This window comes from Phlebotomus papatasi, unplaced genomic scaffold (assembly GCF_024763615.1).
Source record: "Phlebotomus papatasi isolate M1 unplaced genomic scaffold, Ppap_2.1 HiC_scaffold_396, whole genome shotgun sequence".
NCBI lineage: Eukaryota > Metazoa > Arthropoda > Insecta > Diptera > Psychodidae > Phlebotomus > Phlebotomus papatasi.
In genome coordinates, this window is record NW_026604603.1 from 1 (window position 1) to 16,381 (window position 16,381).

At 33.5% G+C, this 16,381-nt stretch overlaps 1 protein-coding gene across 1 annotated transcript; it reads left to right on the forward strand.

Moving 5' to 3' along the window:
• The first annotated feature begins 72 nt into the window (after nucleotides 1–72).
• LOC129809176 (negative elongation factor D-like) lies at nucleotides 73–16,026 on the forward strand. Its single transcript, XM_055858987.1, has 5 exons — nucleotides 73–396; nucleotides 485–817; nucleotides 878–1,135; nucleotides 1,202–1,332; nucleotides 12,816–16,026. Exons 1-5 carry the CDS (start codon nucleotides 337–339, stop codon nucleotides 13,750–13,752), a joined length of 1,719 nt encoding a protein of 572 aa, XP_055714962.1. The 5' UTR covers nucleotides 73–336; the 3' UTR covers nucleotides 13,753–16,026.
• Nucleotides 16,027–16,381: the final 355 nt, after the last annotated feature.

Genomic DNA, 16,381 nt, shown 5'->3' on the forward strand with positions numbered 1-16,381 from the left:
TTCTGTACAGTTCTAAGAGTAGGCGAAAATATTGCTTTGTTGGAATATTATATTTTTATAATTAAACGCGATGTCGCTTGAGCTTGATTATCAATAGTATAATCATTAATGTTGAGCCACAAGGAATAGTTTTCTAACGATTTTATTTGAAAACGCTGAATACGCTGGTGTGGCGCACAAAGCGCTGAAAACATTTTTGTAAAAAATATTCGAGTAAAAACTTCATGTTAGTTTGAAAATAACCAAAGAAATTTGTGTGTGTCAGGAACATTTAGTAAACAAAACTTATTTCTGGTTTTTTAAGTGAAATTAAAGTATATTACTACTTTATTAACAATGGACGAGGAGTATGAGGATGAGGGATGGATGGGACGCCACAGAGTAGGCGACGAAGAGGTGCTTTGTGGCTATAATTTGCCTTTGTAAATTTTGAACGCTAAACAAAGAGCACCTGCATTTTTTCTGCTTGTTTTTTTTTTTGTAGCCCGAGGGACCAGAACACATTGAAAATCCTCAGGAAGTGCTCAATGAGTGCCTGGAGAAATTTTCCACCTCAGATTATATCATGGAGCCGGGTATATTTACCCAACTCAAAAGATATTTTCAAGCGGGCGGCACTCCTGAGCAGGTCATCAATCTCTTATCTCACAATTACACTGCGGTGGCTCAGATGACCAATCTCATAGCTGAGTGGCTCATAACAGCCGGAGTGAAGGTTGTGGATGTCCAGGCTATGGTGGAGAATCACCTAAAAGACATGATTCTGAGGACTTTTGACCCAAAGAAGGCTGATACGATTTTCACAGAAGAGGGAGAGGTTAGTCACTGATATAATTTGCTTCCGGACACAGTTTTCATATTTTCTTTATTTCTTAAGACACCAGCCTGGTTGACTGAAATGATTGAGCATCCCACATGGAGATCGTTAATTTATCGCTTAGCTGAAGAGTATCCTGACTGCCTTATGCTGAACTTTACAATAAAGCTGATCTCAGATGCTGGATTCCAAAGTGAGATCACATCCATTTCCACAGCAGCCCAGCAGATTGAAGTGTTTTCACGTGTCCTAAAAACTGCCATCACAAAATTCCTCACAAATCCTGATGATGTACAAAATTCCATTCTCGAATGTGCCGTAAGTGAGCCATTTGGAAAATATTCTTTTAGAGATAGTCATCCTTATTGTGCTTTCGTTTCGTAGAAAATGGTCTGCCATGGACAACATACGTACGTCTACAGCCAAGTTCTCATACAGGTTCTCTCCCAAGAGGTCAAAGGGGGTTTCAACATGAAGCGACTCTCGCAGGAAATCACTAAATACGCCCTTCAAATGTAAGTCTACATTTATTTTAGGAGGAAATTAGCACAATTCATAATTTCCGACATACAAACACTGAACCTACCAAGACTCGGTCCAAATGAACTTATTAAAATTAACACATATTTAACTCTTCGTAGAACCCTAACTAAAAGTGTCACGGAAGGACCAAGTGCTAGCCGCTGCAATTTATCGGATTTTCCAAAATATTTTGATATTTTTTACTTATATTTTAATATTCGAAGCTTTAGTCAGTTCTTTTCTGGTGTCTGAATCAGAAATTTCATCTCCTTGGGTACTGTATCTAAAGATTTTTAACCATTCGATGTTTTCATCTATATCAGAATCATGGAGTAAGGGAAAGTGGTCTGTCTTTGACTGCGGTAGCCTTTGAATGTTTCAATTTTTCTCTTATTTTTCAAAGCAAAATTCTACTTAATGAACAATAGTTAATACTGTTAACTATTTTCTATTAACTTCGCTTTACAAAATGGATTTTTAGCTTTGGGAAATAAGAGAAAAATTGAAGCATTCAAAAGCTGCGACGCATTCAAAGCCATGTCACTTTCCCTCTTAATTCTTCTCAATAATTTGCAAAAACACTTTCAACTTGTTCTTTTAAGGCTTTTATACACTAACAATCAAGAAAATTACATCTGCAGAATGTCAAACTCCCATATAAAATGCATATGGCAGCAACTGCCACTTGGCCCTTCCGAGTACAGTTTTTTGTTTTTGCAATATATTTACATTAATATTTAATTTTTATTAAAAATTTTATAACGAAAAAATAGCCAGACAAATTCTGCACGCATTCAATCAGGCCTCCAGGCGAAATGATATATTCTTCAATATAAAAAATAAAATTGAAAACTAAATTGGCAGCGGCTGCCACTAGGGTCCTTCCAAGTGTTAAACGGTACAATGTTGCTATCAAATATGAATTTTTTAAAATATTCATATAATATATTTTTTTCATTCATTTTTTTTTGCATTTCATTTCATTTCATTCATATCATAATCATAAAATTCAGTGTTTAAATTTTAATTTTTCCTCTTTGCCAAGAAAAAATTGTTGAGTATCTTGCCCTATCTATCGCGATCTTACAAAAAAAAATTAATAGACAGATGTTTTAACTATTCCCCGAAAAAAAGGGGCTCAGTAACAAAACAGTAACAATTATTTTTTTGTTATAAATTTCTGAGAAGACACCTGAATACCCTATCAACAAGTCGTTGAAAATTTCGTGAGTCGCGAAAGTCGCAAAAATCCACACTTTGTGAAAAAACACGAGGCGTGCGAAAAATCTGCGACCTGCGAAAAAATCTGCAGCCCTAGGAAATGTACAGTGGCGACAAGATAAATAGCACAGTTTCGGACACTGTAAGATATGCTTTGTTTTTCGAAAAATTATGCTTTTAAATGATAAAAGTAATAATAATAAATGAACTTGTGTTACGTTTCGAATATGAAGAAAAAAAACCTGAAATTTCTATCAAGAAATTTAGTACGATCAAAAATTTCTTGAAATGGCACAAATTTAGGGGACAATATAAATAGCACATCCTATAAGAAGTGATAGTTTTCGGCTTCTAACTGCACTTAACAACTTACGAATTCTATTTGAAAATTAAATGTGGATTAATTAGTACTTAGTTAAGTAACTTTTGCAAAAAATGAGCGCTTGACAACGAAGGATTATTAAAGAAATTGGGATTTGGCGCACTATTCTAATATGATTGAATTTCATATAGTGTGGATATCTGCTTAAAACTATTCCAAATTAGTCACATTCGAGATATTTATCTTGTGGTCAATCTTGTCCTTTAAATTCAACAGAATTGAGATCCTTAGACCATCCTGTCCATTCCAGAAGGTAAATTTTGTTCTGATTGAACCAGGTTTTAAAAATTCTTGGCAGTGTGTTTGGGATTATTAGCTTGGTTAAAACTTAAAAACCAAAAGCAAATTCTTTTCGATGTTAAAGTAAATGTCTTGTACAAAGATATCCTTGTAAACAAATTGGTTTATATTGGGTGATATTCCATATACAGACCATACGCCACTACGCAAAAAGTAGCCCCCTACTATAAAATTACCACCGCTAAGTTCTACGTTCTTAATTATATGTCAAGGACAAAATTCTTGACTTTTAGGACATCCAATATTTTGTTATGTCATATCCTGTGATATTAAACAGGAATACATCGGTTCAAAGAATATTATTCCAGAATTACAGGTCCTTCTGCATATGCTCTTCAACAAAAGTAAAACAACAGATATGGTTTCGCTTGGATACTAAATCTGTACGTCTGGCAACACTTCTAAACCGGGTATTTTTACATAATTGGCCTTCAGTAATGCTCACATCAATTACTTTTTCAACTTTTGTTCAATTTGTTCCTTTATTTTCGAAACGGCGGCAAATAAATTCAGTTTTACTATAAGAACAATGGCAGAATCTTCTCTAGAAATCGTAATTATTTCTCGAAATTTTCGATTTTTCGAGTGATTTGTAAGTTTGATCATAAAAAATTATTGAATTGGTGGTTATCTTCCTTGAACAATATGATTTACAAAAAAAAAATTCTTAGTTATCCTAAACTCTTTTATGTAAAGCCTGGAAATGTGCACCAAAGGCTCTATTTACATGATTTTTCAGTTCTCATAACTTTATTTTACGAAAATTTGTGGCATTAATACCTATAAATGATCAACAATACAGAATTATAATGAATTTTAAAATAAAACTAAATTTCACGTAATATTTTCAGAGTAAATGAAAGTGTGCTATTTAAATTGGCCGCACGTATTATACCTAAACTCATAAAATGACAAAAAACAGATGGTTTTAACAGATACAAATATTAAATAATTATCATTTTTATTTATAATGGGTATTATATTTTCTAAAAAAAATAAAGTATGATCCAGGTATAAAAATTGATATTGTATCATAAAATATCAAAATAGGAAAGTCGCTGAAGGTATGCTATTTATCTTGTCGCCACTGTATGACTGCGTATGACATCCAAAAACATACGTGATCCGCGAAAAACTTCTCGACCCACGAAAATCCGCGACGTGCTAAAGTCCCTACAACCCTCAAGAAATTACACGATCCGCGAAAAAATCTGCGTTCAAGAAAAATATATTACCCATGAAAATTCCACGAGCTGTAAAAAAATATACAGTAAAATTAAAAATTTTACGGTTTCCTTCAAAGTACAATTTTTAAATTTCTTTTCTCGTGAACCGCTTAACCCTTTAAGGACGATTGGAACACTGGTGTCCCATAAAGAAAATAATTTTTCCTGACTACCTAAAGTTATTTTTTCTTATGTTTGTACGTAATTGCAAAGAGGAATCTAGAATATTTTTTGCAAGTCTCCAACTATTTGCTATATAGTAAATTTTTAAGCTAAAAAATGACGAATTTTTAAATTTTCATATTGAAAATTGATTTTAATTATTTTTTATACTTCCAAGTTTTTTTTTTAAGCAAAACGTTTTAGAACAAGAAACTACAATACTCAAACATAATAGTTTTTATTAGAGTGAAAATTATCAGTCATTGGTATCGTCAGAAAAATTACTTAATTTTTTTTTCAGCTATTTTTGTCCCTCTCGTTCGTAGAGGCAAGAAATACACAGAATCAGACTCTGTTGGCCTTTCGAAGGTTAGATGTAAGACGTTTTTCACAAATTTTGTTTATCGGTTTAATTTTTATTGCTGATTTTCGGTCAGCGAAAACTATCTCTTCGTTGAAGCGTTAATGAACATTAAAATGTAGCACCATTATTTAGTTCTTTAACGATATATTTAACGATAGATATGTATTACATATCTAAATATAGTACTAGGGGAAAGCGCGCAACCTTCGGACGATTCAAGCTTCGGTCAATTCAATTTTTTTTTTCTCTATGTTCCTTATGGATTTCATCCATTGCTCTTTTCAGAAAATTTGAGGCATTGGGCTATCTATTATAATACAATATACAATATTATAACGGGCCAAATTCACTTATAACACATTGAAAAAATGAGTTGTGCGAAGCATAAATCGTCCGAAGGTAGCGTGCTTTTCCCTATTTTTATTAAAAACTGTTTTTTAAATGATCTAAAAAAAACGGCTTAACCCGGTTTCTAAACGGTTTTCCATAAAGTTACTTAACCTAAATTTGTTTTATGAAAAATTATCAGGAGGGGAATTTTGTAGCAGTATGGTAATGCCATATGACAAACTTTAACATTTTTATTGGGAAAATTCGGGAAAACTATTTGAAGATGCGCATTATACCAGGGAGCTTAGTAGAACTTTTTCAATGGGCATTTGATGTTCACCGGTTTTTAATATTGTCTTGTTCCTAAATTTTACAACAAAAATTGTCATATGGCATTGTCGGGCTGTTACAGAATTCCCCTACAGGTTTAAGAAAAGTTTGAAGATAGGAGAGACCAGTGAAAAGTTAATCAGGTATAGAATTAGACAGTGAGGTGTTACAGATTTTCTTAGAAAGAGTATTAAGCAAATTACTTTATTTAGAGTAACTATAACTCCCTCTATATTCATTTAAATATTTATCATTCTGATTTAAACATGTTTCATTTGCTGATGATGCTTTTCATGTTTTTCTGATTCAATAAATTTCATTTGCCGGCTAATTCTGTTCCGGTTACCTCTATACTTTTTACCAAATAGGAGCAAAAATATGTACCCAGTGAATATTAGGCAAAACAGAGGTCGTTGACCAAATCGGATGATTACAATAGGTGTGAATATTATGAAAAAATCACACCATCATCATTATCATTTTCAACCACCTATCCCAATTGGGGTCGCACGCAGGCCCATAATAGATAATATAGAGGTCCACCCACGATGGGAAGATAAGGAAACGATGTTTTAAGACTTCCCGTCAAATAATATCTGCAGATATCTTTAAGATTTCTGTGGAGAAAATCTACACCTCTACAGAATATCTGCAGATAATTCTGTAGATATTCTTACGAATTTTATTTGGGCTTGGGACAAAATTCGTCAGAATATTTCGGCAGATTTTCTGACGAATCTCTGACGAATTTCTGTAGATATTCTGCCGATTTTCTGTAGATTTTTTCTACATTCCAGACTTTCCAGACAAGATGTGTCAGAAGAGATGGAAAAATTTTTCACTGAAGTTTGCAAAATTCAATAGAGTTATTTTTTGTGATATCACGGTGTTTATATAAAATAAAGAATTCTGCGACGCCGTGTTACAAGTAGAGAAAAGTGAAGTGAAAACTTTAAGCAGAGTATCGACCTAAATTTCGTGTTTTTGTATCGTTCCATGGGCGATTTTTAAAAAATTAGTATTTTTGCTCGCATCTTTTTACTTATTTAAAATGTTTAATCGGTAATGCTTGTTAAGCAGAGCATACCATTTTCTTTATAACTCCTACAGTTTCTACATAAATCAACAATATTTTTGTGAAGTAATGGACACTATGCCGATTTTCTCGGCAGAAATTCTGCCGAAAATCTGTAGATTTTCTGCAGAAATTCTGCCGAAAATCTACAGATTTTCTAGCAGAAATTCAGCAGAAAATCTACAGATTTTCTCTGAATACACTGGAATATACCGTTAAAATTCAAAAAACCTCAGAGTAAAATCGGCAGGTAGAATAATGATTTGACGGGTTCTTTCTCTTGAATATTTTCAGTAAGATTTAACTGCCAAATGGTAAGAGATAGAGACTTGATAGAGAATAGTTCATACTTAATATATTTACTATTAACAAAAACATTCTGTTAAACCAATCCCTAATCCCTAACTTTTCGCCAAACGTACGACTTTTTTTTGGGACGGAGGGAGTAGTACAACAATGATGATAGAACACATCCCTGACGCAGTCCAACACCCACCTGCAAACATTCCGACTTGGATCCGTTTACACGAACACAGCTACTAAAATCTCTGTACAATGACTGGATGGCTCTTACTAATTCCTGATCCAGTTTGCTTCATATGCTTCATCATATGCTTTTTTTCCATATCTATGAATATTGTGTGGAATTGCATACTCGACAATCATCGTCAGGTTAAAAAGTCTATCCGTGTGGTGCTTTACCAGAGGGGCAATTCACGAAATTAACCAGTCAAAATTTTGACTGGTTATTGCAGGTTTTCTGTGAGGCGAATTTCGCCATTCTATGAAAAGGTGCGTCTCCTCGCTAAAAATGGAGGGTGTACAAGGTTTTGGGTCTTGTACCTTCTGGAATTTCGGGGTGTACCCAGCAATTTTACCCTCCAGCTCGAGACGACCGGAGGGTACGATTTTTTTTTACAAAAATTTTATGAAAAAGTTATTTATTTGTATTAATTCATTTAAGTAAAGATACCCAGACCCAACAATAATAAGAAAATATTAGATCTTAAAATTTTATAAACGTTAAAAATACTTCATGCGTTCTGAAAAATGGGTTTTGGGAAAGTTCAGGGATTAAAGGAATTACTATTCAGGGATTTTCTAGGTCTCAGATTGTTTATTGTTAAATTTAACATACAGTATTTCACAAAGATAAGACTTCTACAATGATATTTAAAAAAATTGTGATATCAAATTAACCTTCTAAAGACCACTACGTGTCAATAAATACACGCATCAAATATATTATATTTGCAACGTTTGAAGTACCATTTACCACGTTTAAGTACAAAATGAATAAAATTTTTACTATCAGAATAAATACAATTTTTCGATGCTACTCCTGACTCTCGAGAGGTAATTGGTCTTTACAGACCTACAAGATTTATCATAATTCTTAGAAAATATATGTGACGACATCTTCAATACCCAAATAATTTTTTAACATTCTAATATTTATAGTTTAAATTGTATTTAGAATTTAAAACGAACTCAAAGTTAGTTTGGAAAAAATGGATTAAAATATAAACATTTATATTTGCACTAAACCAATATTGCGATATTTATTTTATTTGATATGAAGGATATGAAGCAATATAAGTACACCATTCAATCTTCAACAAACTACTCCAAAATATAAATTATATTGGTATTTGAATTAGAATTAGAATGCTTTTTCAAATTCTTAAAATATTATAACGACTCCAAATTTTAAATACGCGCCATAAATTACCTGCCAATTGCATTTTGCCTACTTTTCGGCGAATAAAAACAGACTGAAATATGCATTTCACTTTTCACCACACCAAATATGTCTCCGCCATATTCGCCACCCAGTCAATTTTGACTGGTTATTTCGTGATTGCCCCTCTGAAAGCCATCTCACCTAAAATGCATTTCTATCTACAATTAAAAGTCTTTAAAAAGGTACCATGTCAATTTCGCGTATGCTGATGGTATTATGCAATTTAGTGTTATTTTAAGGCCAAAACGGATTATCAAAAGAACTTTGCATCTTGATTACACTCAATCCCGGTATTATGCACATTTTCGAGACCAAGAAATCGCGTGAAATGGCATTATGCATCGAGAAAATTTGCGTACTCGCAGGGGCTTTCTTTTGAATAAATCGGCCGTAGAAAGAATTTTGTGCGGAGTAAAAGTAGTTCAAACAAAATGATTCAACTGTTCTTCAATAAATGGTTAGATTATTTAAAATTTTTACCTTATTAAAAGAAATTAAAATTTTATTTTGAAAGAGAAGCATAGCGTCTTCAAATTTCCCGCGTCGCAACATAGTATACATTCAGGCGTATTTCAAAAATGATTTCATAAATTTACTCCCAATAATAGGCAAACTTTCATAATTGTATGTGAGTAATTCCGTAAGGTGCATAATCCCGAAGGCCTTAACCATCTCGGGTAAGACCGCCTCCAGGTGGTCTTCACAAAAATCACATTTACAGCGACAACAATAAAGGTTTTATTTATTTAAAAGTGCTATAGTGTCCTCGGTAATTGTCTTATAAACATCTCTTCAAAGTTTGAACACATTTTGACTCTTCGTTTTGTTGCTATTCCCAGTTTTATGTTACAGGTCAGAGAAAAAGCGACAAAAATATTAGTACAAAAAAACTCATTTTAAATTTCCATAAAAATACCGATTTAAAGTTATCTGACTAAAATAAATTTATTTTTTACTGAAAGATATGTCATTCTACTTTGTATATTTTATTTAAAAAATTTTAAAAAAAAGTAAAAATGTGAATTTTAGAAGCAAAAAGAGTTTCAAAAATTTTTTATCTTTTCTCACCTAGGGCCTAAACTAAAAGAGATAATGAAGAATGGATGGTTTTTTCGACTTTATTGGATCATAATTATCCTAGAAAACATTGTTTTAGAACTTTTTTTTTTGCATATTAAAGAAAACACCGTTAGAGGGTTAATGCCTGGACTGAGTGTAGTATAAACATGAATAAGCCACTGACTGTCTAGGATTAGCAAACATAATGGTGCAAGGATAATTTATTCTCATATTACTAACCTGGATTCTTTGATAAAAAAATATTAACTAACAAGTTTTTCGGGCATAGAAGGCAAAATACTGTCACATTATTTCAGAGCATATTGAAAGGATTTTTGGAAAGTCTATATCTATATCGTTGAGGTAGAGTGGGTGGAGTTTTAGAGGGTTACTAACTGAGATGCAAGAATGGGATATGAAATACCTTATTCTATAAGGATTTCTTACTCTTATAGATGAATTTAATAGTGAGACATGAATAGTATTGATTGCTTACCTAGTATTCCTGGAAGAATGAGAGTACGAATAATATAATTATGTTTATTTATCAAAAATCTATTAGTTACATATTGATTTCCAAAGAGTTCTTCGTTGCAATTTTCTTCTGTTGATATACCCTCTAAACTAGAGTATGCAAAAACTAAAAATTCGTGGAAATTTGAGGAACAAAAAGTGGCCGAAATTTGGTACCATTATAAGAATTTGTATAAAGTACTCATTTTTTATAAATAACTATAATGATAGCTCATACTCAAATTGGTTGACATCGGCTTTAAAGTAATAATATTTCCTGAAGCAGTAGTTTTTAAGTTTTCAAGTAGATCACAATAATGAGTCAGTGACACTCCTATGCCCAAATATAGCTCTATTACCTCCAGCGGCAAAATAGAGAAATCTCTACTTAGACAACGTTTCTCAGCACTTCCACGAAATCCGGTATGAGGCATAGGTGAGTTGGGACTTGGGAGACAGATAAATCAATCTGCTAACGTTTTAACCTAAAGGGATAATTAATCGTTGTTAATTTAGCAATACCTAAGAGTTGCTGATAAACGCAAGAAGGATAACTCAATTAAGATATAATTAACATAAGAATTTCTGAAAATCTTCCTCGTCAAACCTTCCAGGACTCAGGCAAAATTGACGTTGCTCCAAGGAACATCAACGAAAGCGTAAAGTTGCTCTACTTTTTATATGGTTCACAAAAAAATCTGATGTCTGAGTGATATACTACGCCTATAGAAATATTGAATTTATTCTATATAATATCATTGATCATGCCCTTCAAATTTGTTGCTATGACAAACAATTATAATAATCATATCTACAGGGTGGCTGAAAAAAAAATGCAACAACTTTCAGAGCGCATAGCTGTCAAACCGCTGGTGACAACGGCTTCATATTTTGCATAGTGGTAGTTCATTTTATTGGCTAAAAGCCTACAAAAGCATTTTCTATAATATTTTGTAAAACTTTTTTAAACTGTAATGGAACTCAAACATGACAATTTAATGTTGCTATATTTTGCAAGAAATGCGGAAGCAGCTATCATTAGGGCTCTTCAAAACCGGAATGTAATTAAACTTTCCGTTTTTCGAAACATAAGTTGGTATAGGGATACTAGTAGCATTTTATAATTGCGTTGGTGAAGGTCTAAAACAATTGCATCATTCCTATAGTTATCGTTCTTAAAATGAAGAAGCAAATTGAACAAAATCTGCGTCACATCTGCAAACAAACAATCTCTGAGACGCATAGATCGAAAATAACCATGAAATAAATATTGTTAAAGGACCTCTATATGAAGCCTTAAAAATCCTGAAATGGAAGAGACATCGTCGATCCTCATAGAGAAGTTATGCTCGACCGATGATGGAGTAAATTTGTTTGCACGTTTATGGTCAGTTTCAGAAATGTCATCTTTTCTGATAAGAAAAACTTTTAATCGAGCAATTAATGCTCAAACAAAATAATTGTGTCTATCTGAAGGATAAATGATACGATAATTTAGACGTTCGAATGACCACCGGAAGTCAAAGATCACCTTATTTGAAGGTCGGGACTTCCTTGAAGACAAATTATCGCTTTTCAGTGGGGCTTTTAGGCTGTACCGTCAAAACAAACGCCAATGTGTTTCTGAAAATTTTCCTGGAAGGAGTGTTGGAGTCGTAGACAAACAAAAATTTTAGTAAGAAGTAATGGAATTTCGATCAAGACTCGACAAAGCCTCAGAAATCACGCTCCGAATAAGATTTGGCTAAAAAAAAATGTTTCGCACTTCAATTTGGGAAAACAATGACCTCCACAATTCTTGCATGCAAAATCGTTTGACTTCTTCAAAAGAGGCATTTTGTTGGTCAATGTTAGGACTAAAAAGTAGCAAAGTGTCAATGAGCTGAAGGCAGCCCTTCCTCGTGAATAGCAGGACATTCAGAACGCTGACATTCGTGCAAAGTACGATGCATTTTCTGACAGACTTAAGACCATAATTAAGTCAAAATAAGATCGTATTGAACAAAACCGATAATATTCTAAAATTTTGATGTATTTACTACCATTTTTTTCTTTATTTCAAAACATTTGAATAAGAAATGAGGATAATATAGCGCTTTAGTTTGTTGCATTTTTTTTCAGCCACCCTGTACACTGAGAGAAATGTGAAAAAGTTAAAATAACATTTCGGAAATGTTAATTTTACCCTGCAGTATTGATCTAAAATCGGTGTAAATATTACCCTTTTTAGGTGTATTGGGGGTTAAAGTTACCCTTTTTTCATGTTGATTTTACCCTCAAAAGGTGTAAAATTAACATTAAAAATTGTTGATATATTTTTACACCCGAAAAGTATTAAAGTTATGACGAAAAAAGGTTAATCGTAGCCTCTTTTTTTCTCAGTGTAGAAATATTAAATTTATTCTATAATATCATTGATCATGCCTTTCAAATTTGTTGCTATGACAAACAATTATAATAATCATAGCTACACTAAGAGAAGTCCGAAAAAGTTAAAATAACATTCCGGAAATGTTTATTTTACCCTGCAGTATTGATCCGAAATCGGTATAAATATTATGCTTTTTAGGTGTATTAAGGGTTAAAGCTACCCTTTTTCATGTTAATTTTACCTTTAAAAAGGTGTAAAATTAACATTAAAAAATGTTGATAAATTTTTACACCTAAAAAGTGTTAAAGTTATGAGGAAAAAAAGTTAATCGCACCCCCGTTTTTTCTCAGTGTAAAGATTGCAATGAAAGAACATTTTTTCATTATTTTTTTTTCTCAGAAATCAAAATGTGACTCCAATTACGATGGCTCTGAATGGATCAGCGGGATATCCTCAAGCATGTGAAGCTCTGACATCAATGCTATCGCGAAATACTCTCAATCCGGCTGACATCAATGTTCTCTATCGCAATTATTCTGCTGTTGATCCTCCACCAATTGATCTCATTAGAAATCCCCAATTTTTGGACTTGCTCGTGGATTCGCTCTTCAAAGCTGGGGTAAAGATCAATCCTGAGCATAAGTCCAAGTACATCTTCCTACTGGCATATGCAGCTAGTGTATGTGAGACGCAAACAAAGAAGGGTGGTCAGATGAAACGCACAATCAACAAAGATGAACTGAAAAACACAACTCAAGCCATTGAGAAAGTTCATGCAATCTGCAATGTCAACAAAGGTTCAACAGAATTAATTGCTGATTTGCAGGTGCTGTACAATTGCATCCGATATCCGGTGGTTGGAGTTGGTGTTATTCGTTGGGTTGAGAATACAGTTACGGAGCCGTCTTATTTCAAATTATCCACGGACAGTTGTCCTCCGCATTTGGCTCTCCTGGATGAAGTGGCTACTGTACACAGTTCTCTCCATCCACAAATCCTACGTTTATTGATTCGCTTATTTGAGTCCAAGCAGGATGAACTGGAGATCCTGGTGCAACTTGAAATGCGAAAAATGTTGCTGGATCGTATGGTGAACCTCCTGACGCGCGGTTGTGTAGTCCCTGTGGTCAAGTACATCAAACAGTGCTGCCAAAGGGGTGACACCGATATCTCCCTCATTCGCTATTTTGTCACTGAAGTATTGGAAACTATCACACACCCCTATTCGCCGGAATTTGTGCAGCTCTTTCTGCCAATGGTGGAAAATGAGGAGATCACGGGATCCATGCGAGGTGAAGGTGATCAAGATCCCGTATCCGAATTTATCGGTAAGTAATATTCTGCTTCAATAAAATTGTCATATATAGAAAAATTCGTCCATCCAATCTCTGTGATTCCCCAATTCCTGCAATCTTATCTCGTGTCCAACATAATAGTCGATAATTATCAAATTTCTCATGATTTATGACGTATTTGTCATGTGAATACGCAAGCGTCATAAAAAATATTTTTTACTTAACGGTCTATTTGCTGTGTCAACTAATAAAACTATATTAGTCAAAAATAGAAATAAGCGCGAAAGAGTTTTGGTAATTTTAGGATGAAGATAAGATTATATGATAAATTTATGTTATGATTCACTCTAAGCCAAGTCTTATTCAAATATCATGTGTGATTCTTATTGATTTCATAAAAAAAAATGCTGATCTAATTAATTCATTGCACGATTTAAATATGAAAGCAATTTATATGTCGCTTATTGGAAATTCCAGAGGGCCAACTCAATCTAAAGAATTTTATAGGAGGCAGCATCAGAGATTCGATTTAATGTAAATATTTATTTTCTGCAAATGACTGGACAAAGCCAGTGATAAGCCTTGATCAGCTTATAGAGGTGTGATTCCTTAGTTGCAAATTCGGATTTTGGCAAACTTGAACGATATTTGTAAATAAATATTGCAAATTTCGTTTTAATTGTATGTAATGCCGGCTTCAGACTGGACGTTTAGCCCAGTTCTCGCTGGTCTCAAAAATTTAAATAACGAGCAGTTTTAATGATTTTTCAAAATCTATTAGATCATTTGCCCTTAATATCCAATTCTAAACAAAAATTTCCTAAAAAATTGTGTCTGATAAGGAATTAGAGGAGTTAAGCCAGATGGCTAAGCCTTAGGTCTGAAGACCGTATAACTTATTATCGTTATTAATGAGGAAAATTGGATGAGAAATGCATAAAAGTGTCTGAAAATCTTTAAAGTAGATTGTCTCAGAAATGTATAAAATGTATAAAAGTGTCTAAAAATCTTTAAAGTCGATTATCTCGAAAACTATGAAAGATAGAGGCCTCAACTTTACATTCATTGAGAACCTCTGTCAGCGATCCGAGAAAATCGCGCCCCGCGAAAATCCACGAAAAAATTCGCGCCCCGTGAAAATTCGGGAAAAAAATACGCGCCCCGTGAAAATTCGGGAAAAATACGCGCAACGCGAAAATCATCAAAAAAATTCGTGCCTCACGAAACTCCGCGAAAAATTATGCGCCTCATGAAAATCCGCGAAAAAATTCGCGCCCCGCGAAAATTCGCGAAAAACTACGCGACCCGCTCAAATCTGCGAAAAATTTCACGCCCCGCGAAAAATTTCACTCCCCGCGAAAAAATTCGCGCCTCGCGAAGATCCGCGAAAGACATCGCGGATCGTGTATTGTACATGCCACCTTACAAATCTTCGAATATAGACTCACTACACTGAGAAAAAAAGAGGGTGCAATTAACTTTTTTTCCTCATAACTTTAACACTTTTTAGGTGTAAAAATATATCAACATTTTTTTATGTTAATTTTACACCCTTTTAAGGGAAAAATTAACATGATAAAGGGTAACTTTAATCCCCAATACACCTAAAAGGGGTAATATTTACACCGGTTTCGGATCAATACTACAGGGTAAAATTAACATTTCCGGAATGTTATTTTGACTTTTTCGGATTTCTCTCAGTGTAGGTGCTAAAATTTTCCTTCCCCAAATTATGATGTCATAAATTCCTCCTCTCTCCTTTATTACAGTCTTTGTGAATGATTTTGAAAATTTGAATTATTTTATTTTGATCATAGTTTTCGGCTTCATTAAATTCATTCATTTAGATTTAGATTTAGATTTAGATCATTTAGATTCATAGCTTCATTTATTACCGATTTCGGATCAATAATGCAGGGTAAAATTAACATTTCCGAAATGTTATTTTAACTTTTTCGGATTTCTCTCAGTGTATGTAGAGAGGGAGAGTGAGAGAGTGCTATATATATGGGGAAAACTTGTCCGACGCCGCTTCTCCCACTTTTTTTCCCGCCTGACGCTAATAACAAATTTTCTTAAAATTGAAATCTTTAAAGTGAAATATCTCGAGAACCATTCGACGAACGTCTTAATTTTTTTTAAATTGGTCTAAATTTTCTGGACTACAACATAAACATAAAAAATTCAAAATCGCATATTTAGATTTCGACATAAACTACAAAACGTGATTTTTAACCGGTTTAGAACCGGTTTTTCAGAAAACTAATAGCACAGAAATCGTCGTACGCGCGCGTAGATATATTTAAAAAAAAAATTATGAAGATATCTCTATTCAAACCAGAGATATTGCGTACTACGGACGGCCGGACGCCAGCCGGACCCGAAATTACCGGCTTATGATTTTCGGCATCAGGGATGTTCAAAAGATATACCCTGTGAATTTCAGCTCGATCGGAGCACTTTGAGAAAATCCAAGGATTACAATAGGTGTGATTAGAAGGAATAACACCTAAAACTCTTTATTTCTTTTTTATTAGCTTGCTAACGCATTATTATAAACATTGAAGTTTTCATGTTTTTAGGGGGGAGTAGGGCATCTTTGAAGTGGAGTGTCTTTGAAATACGGCTTGTTTATCTTATTTTTAAATGGAACTAGACTTTACCGTGATA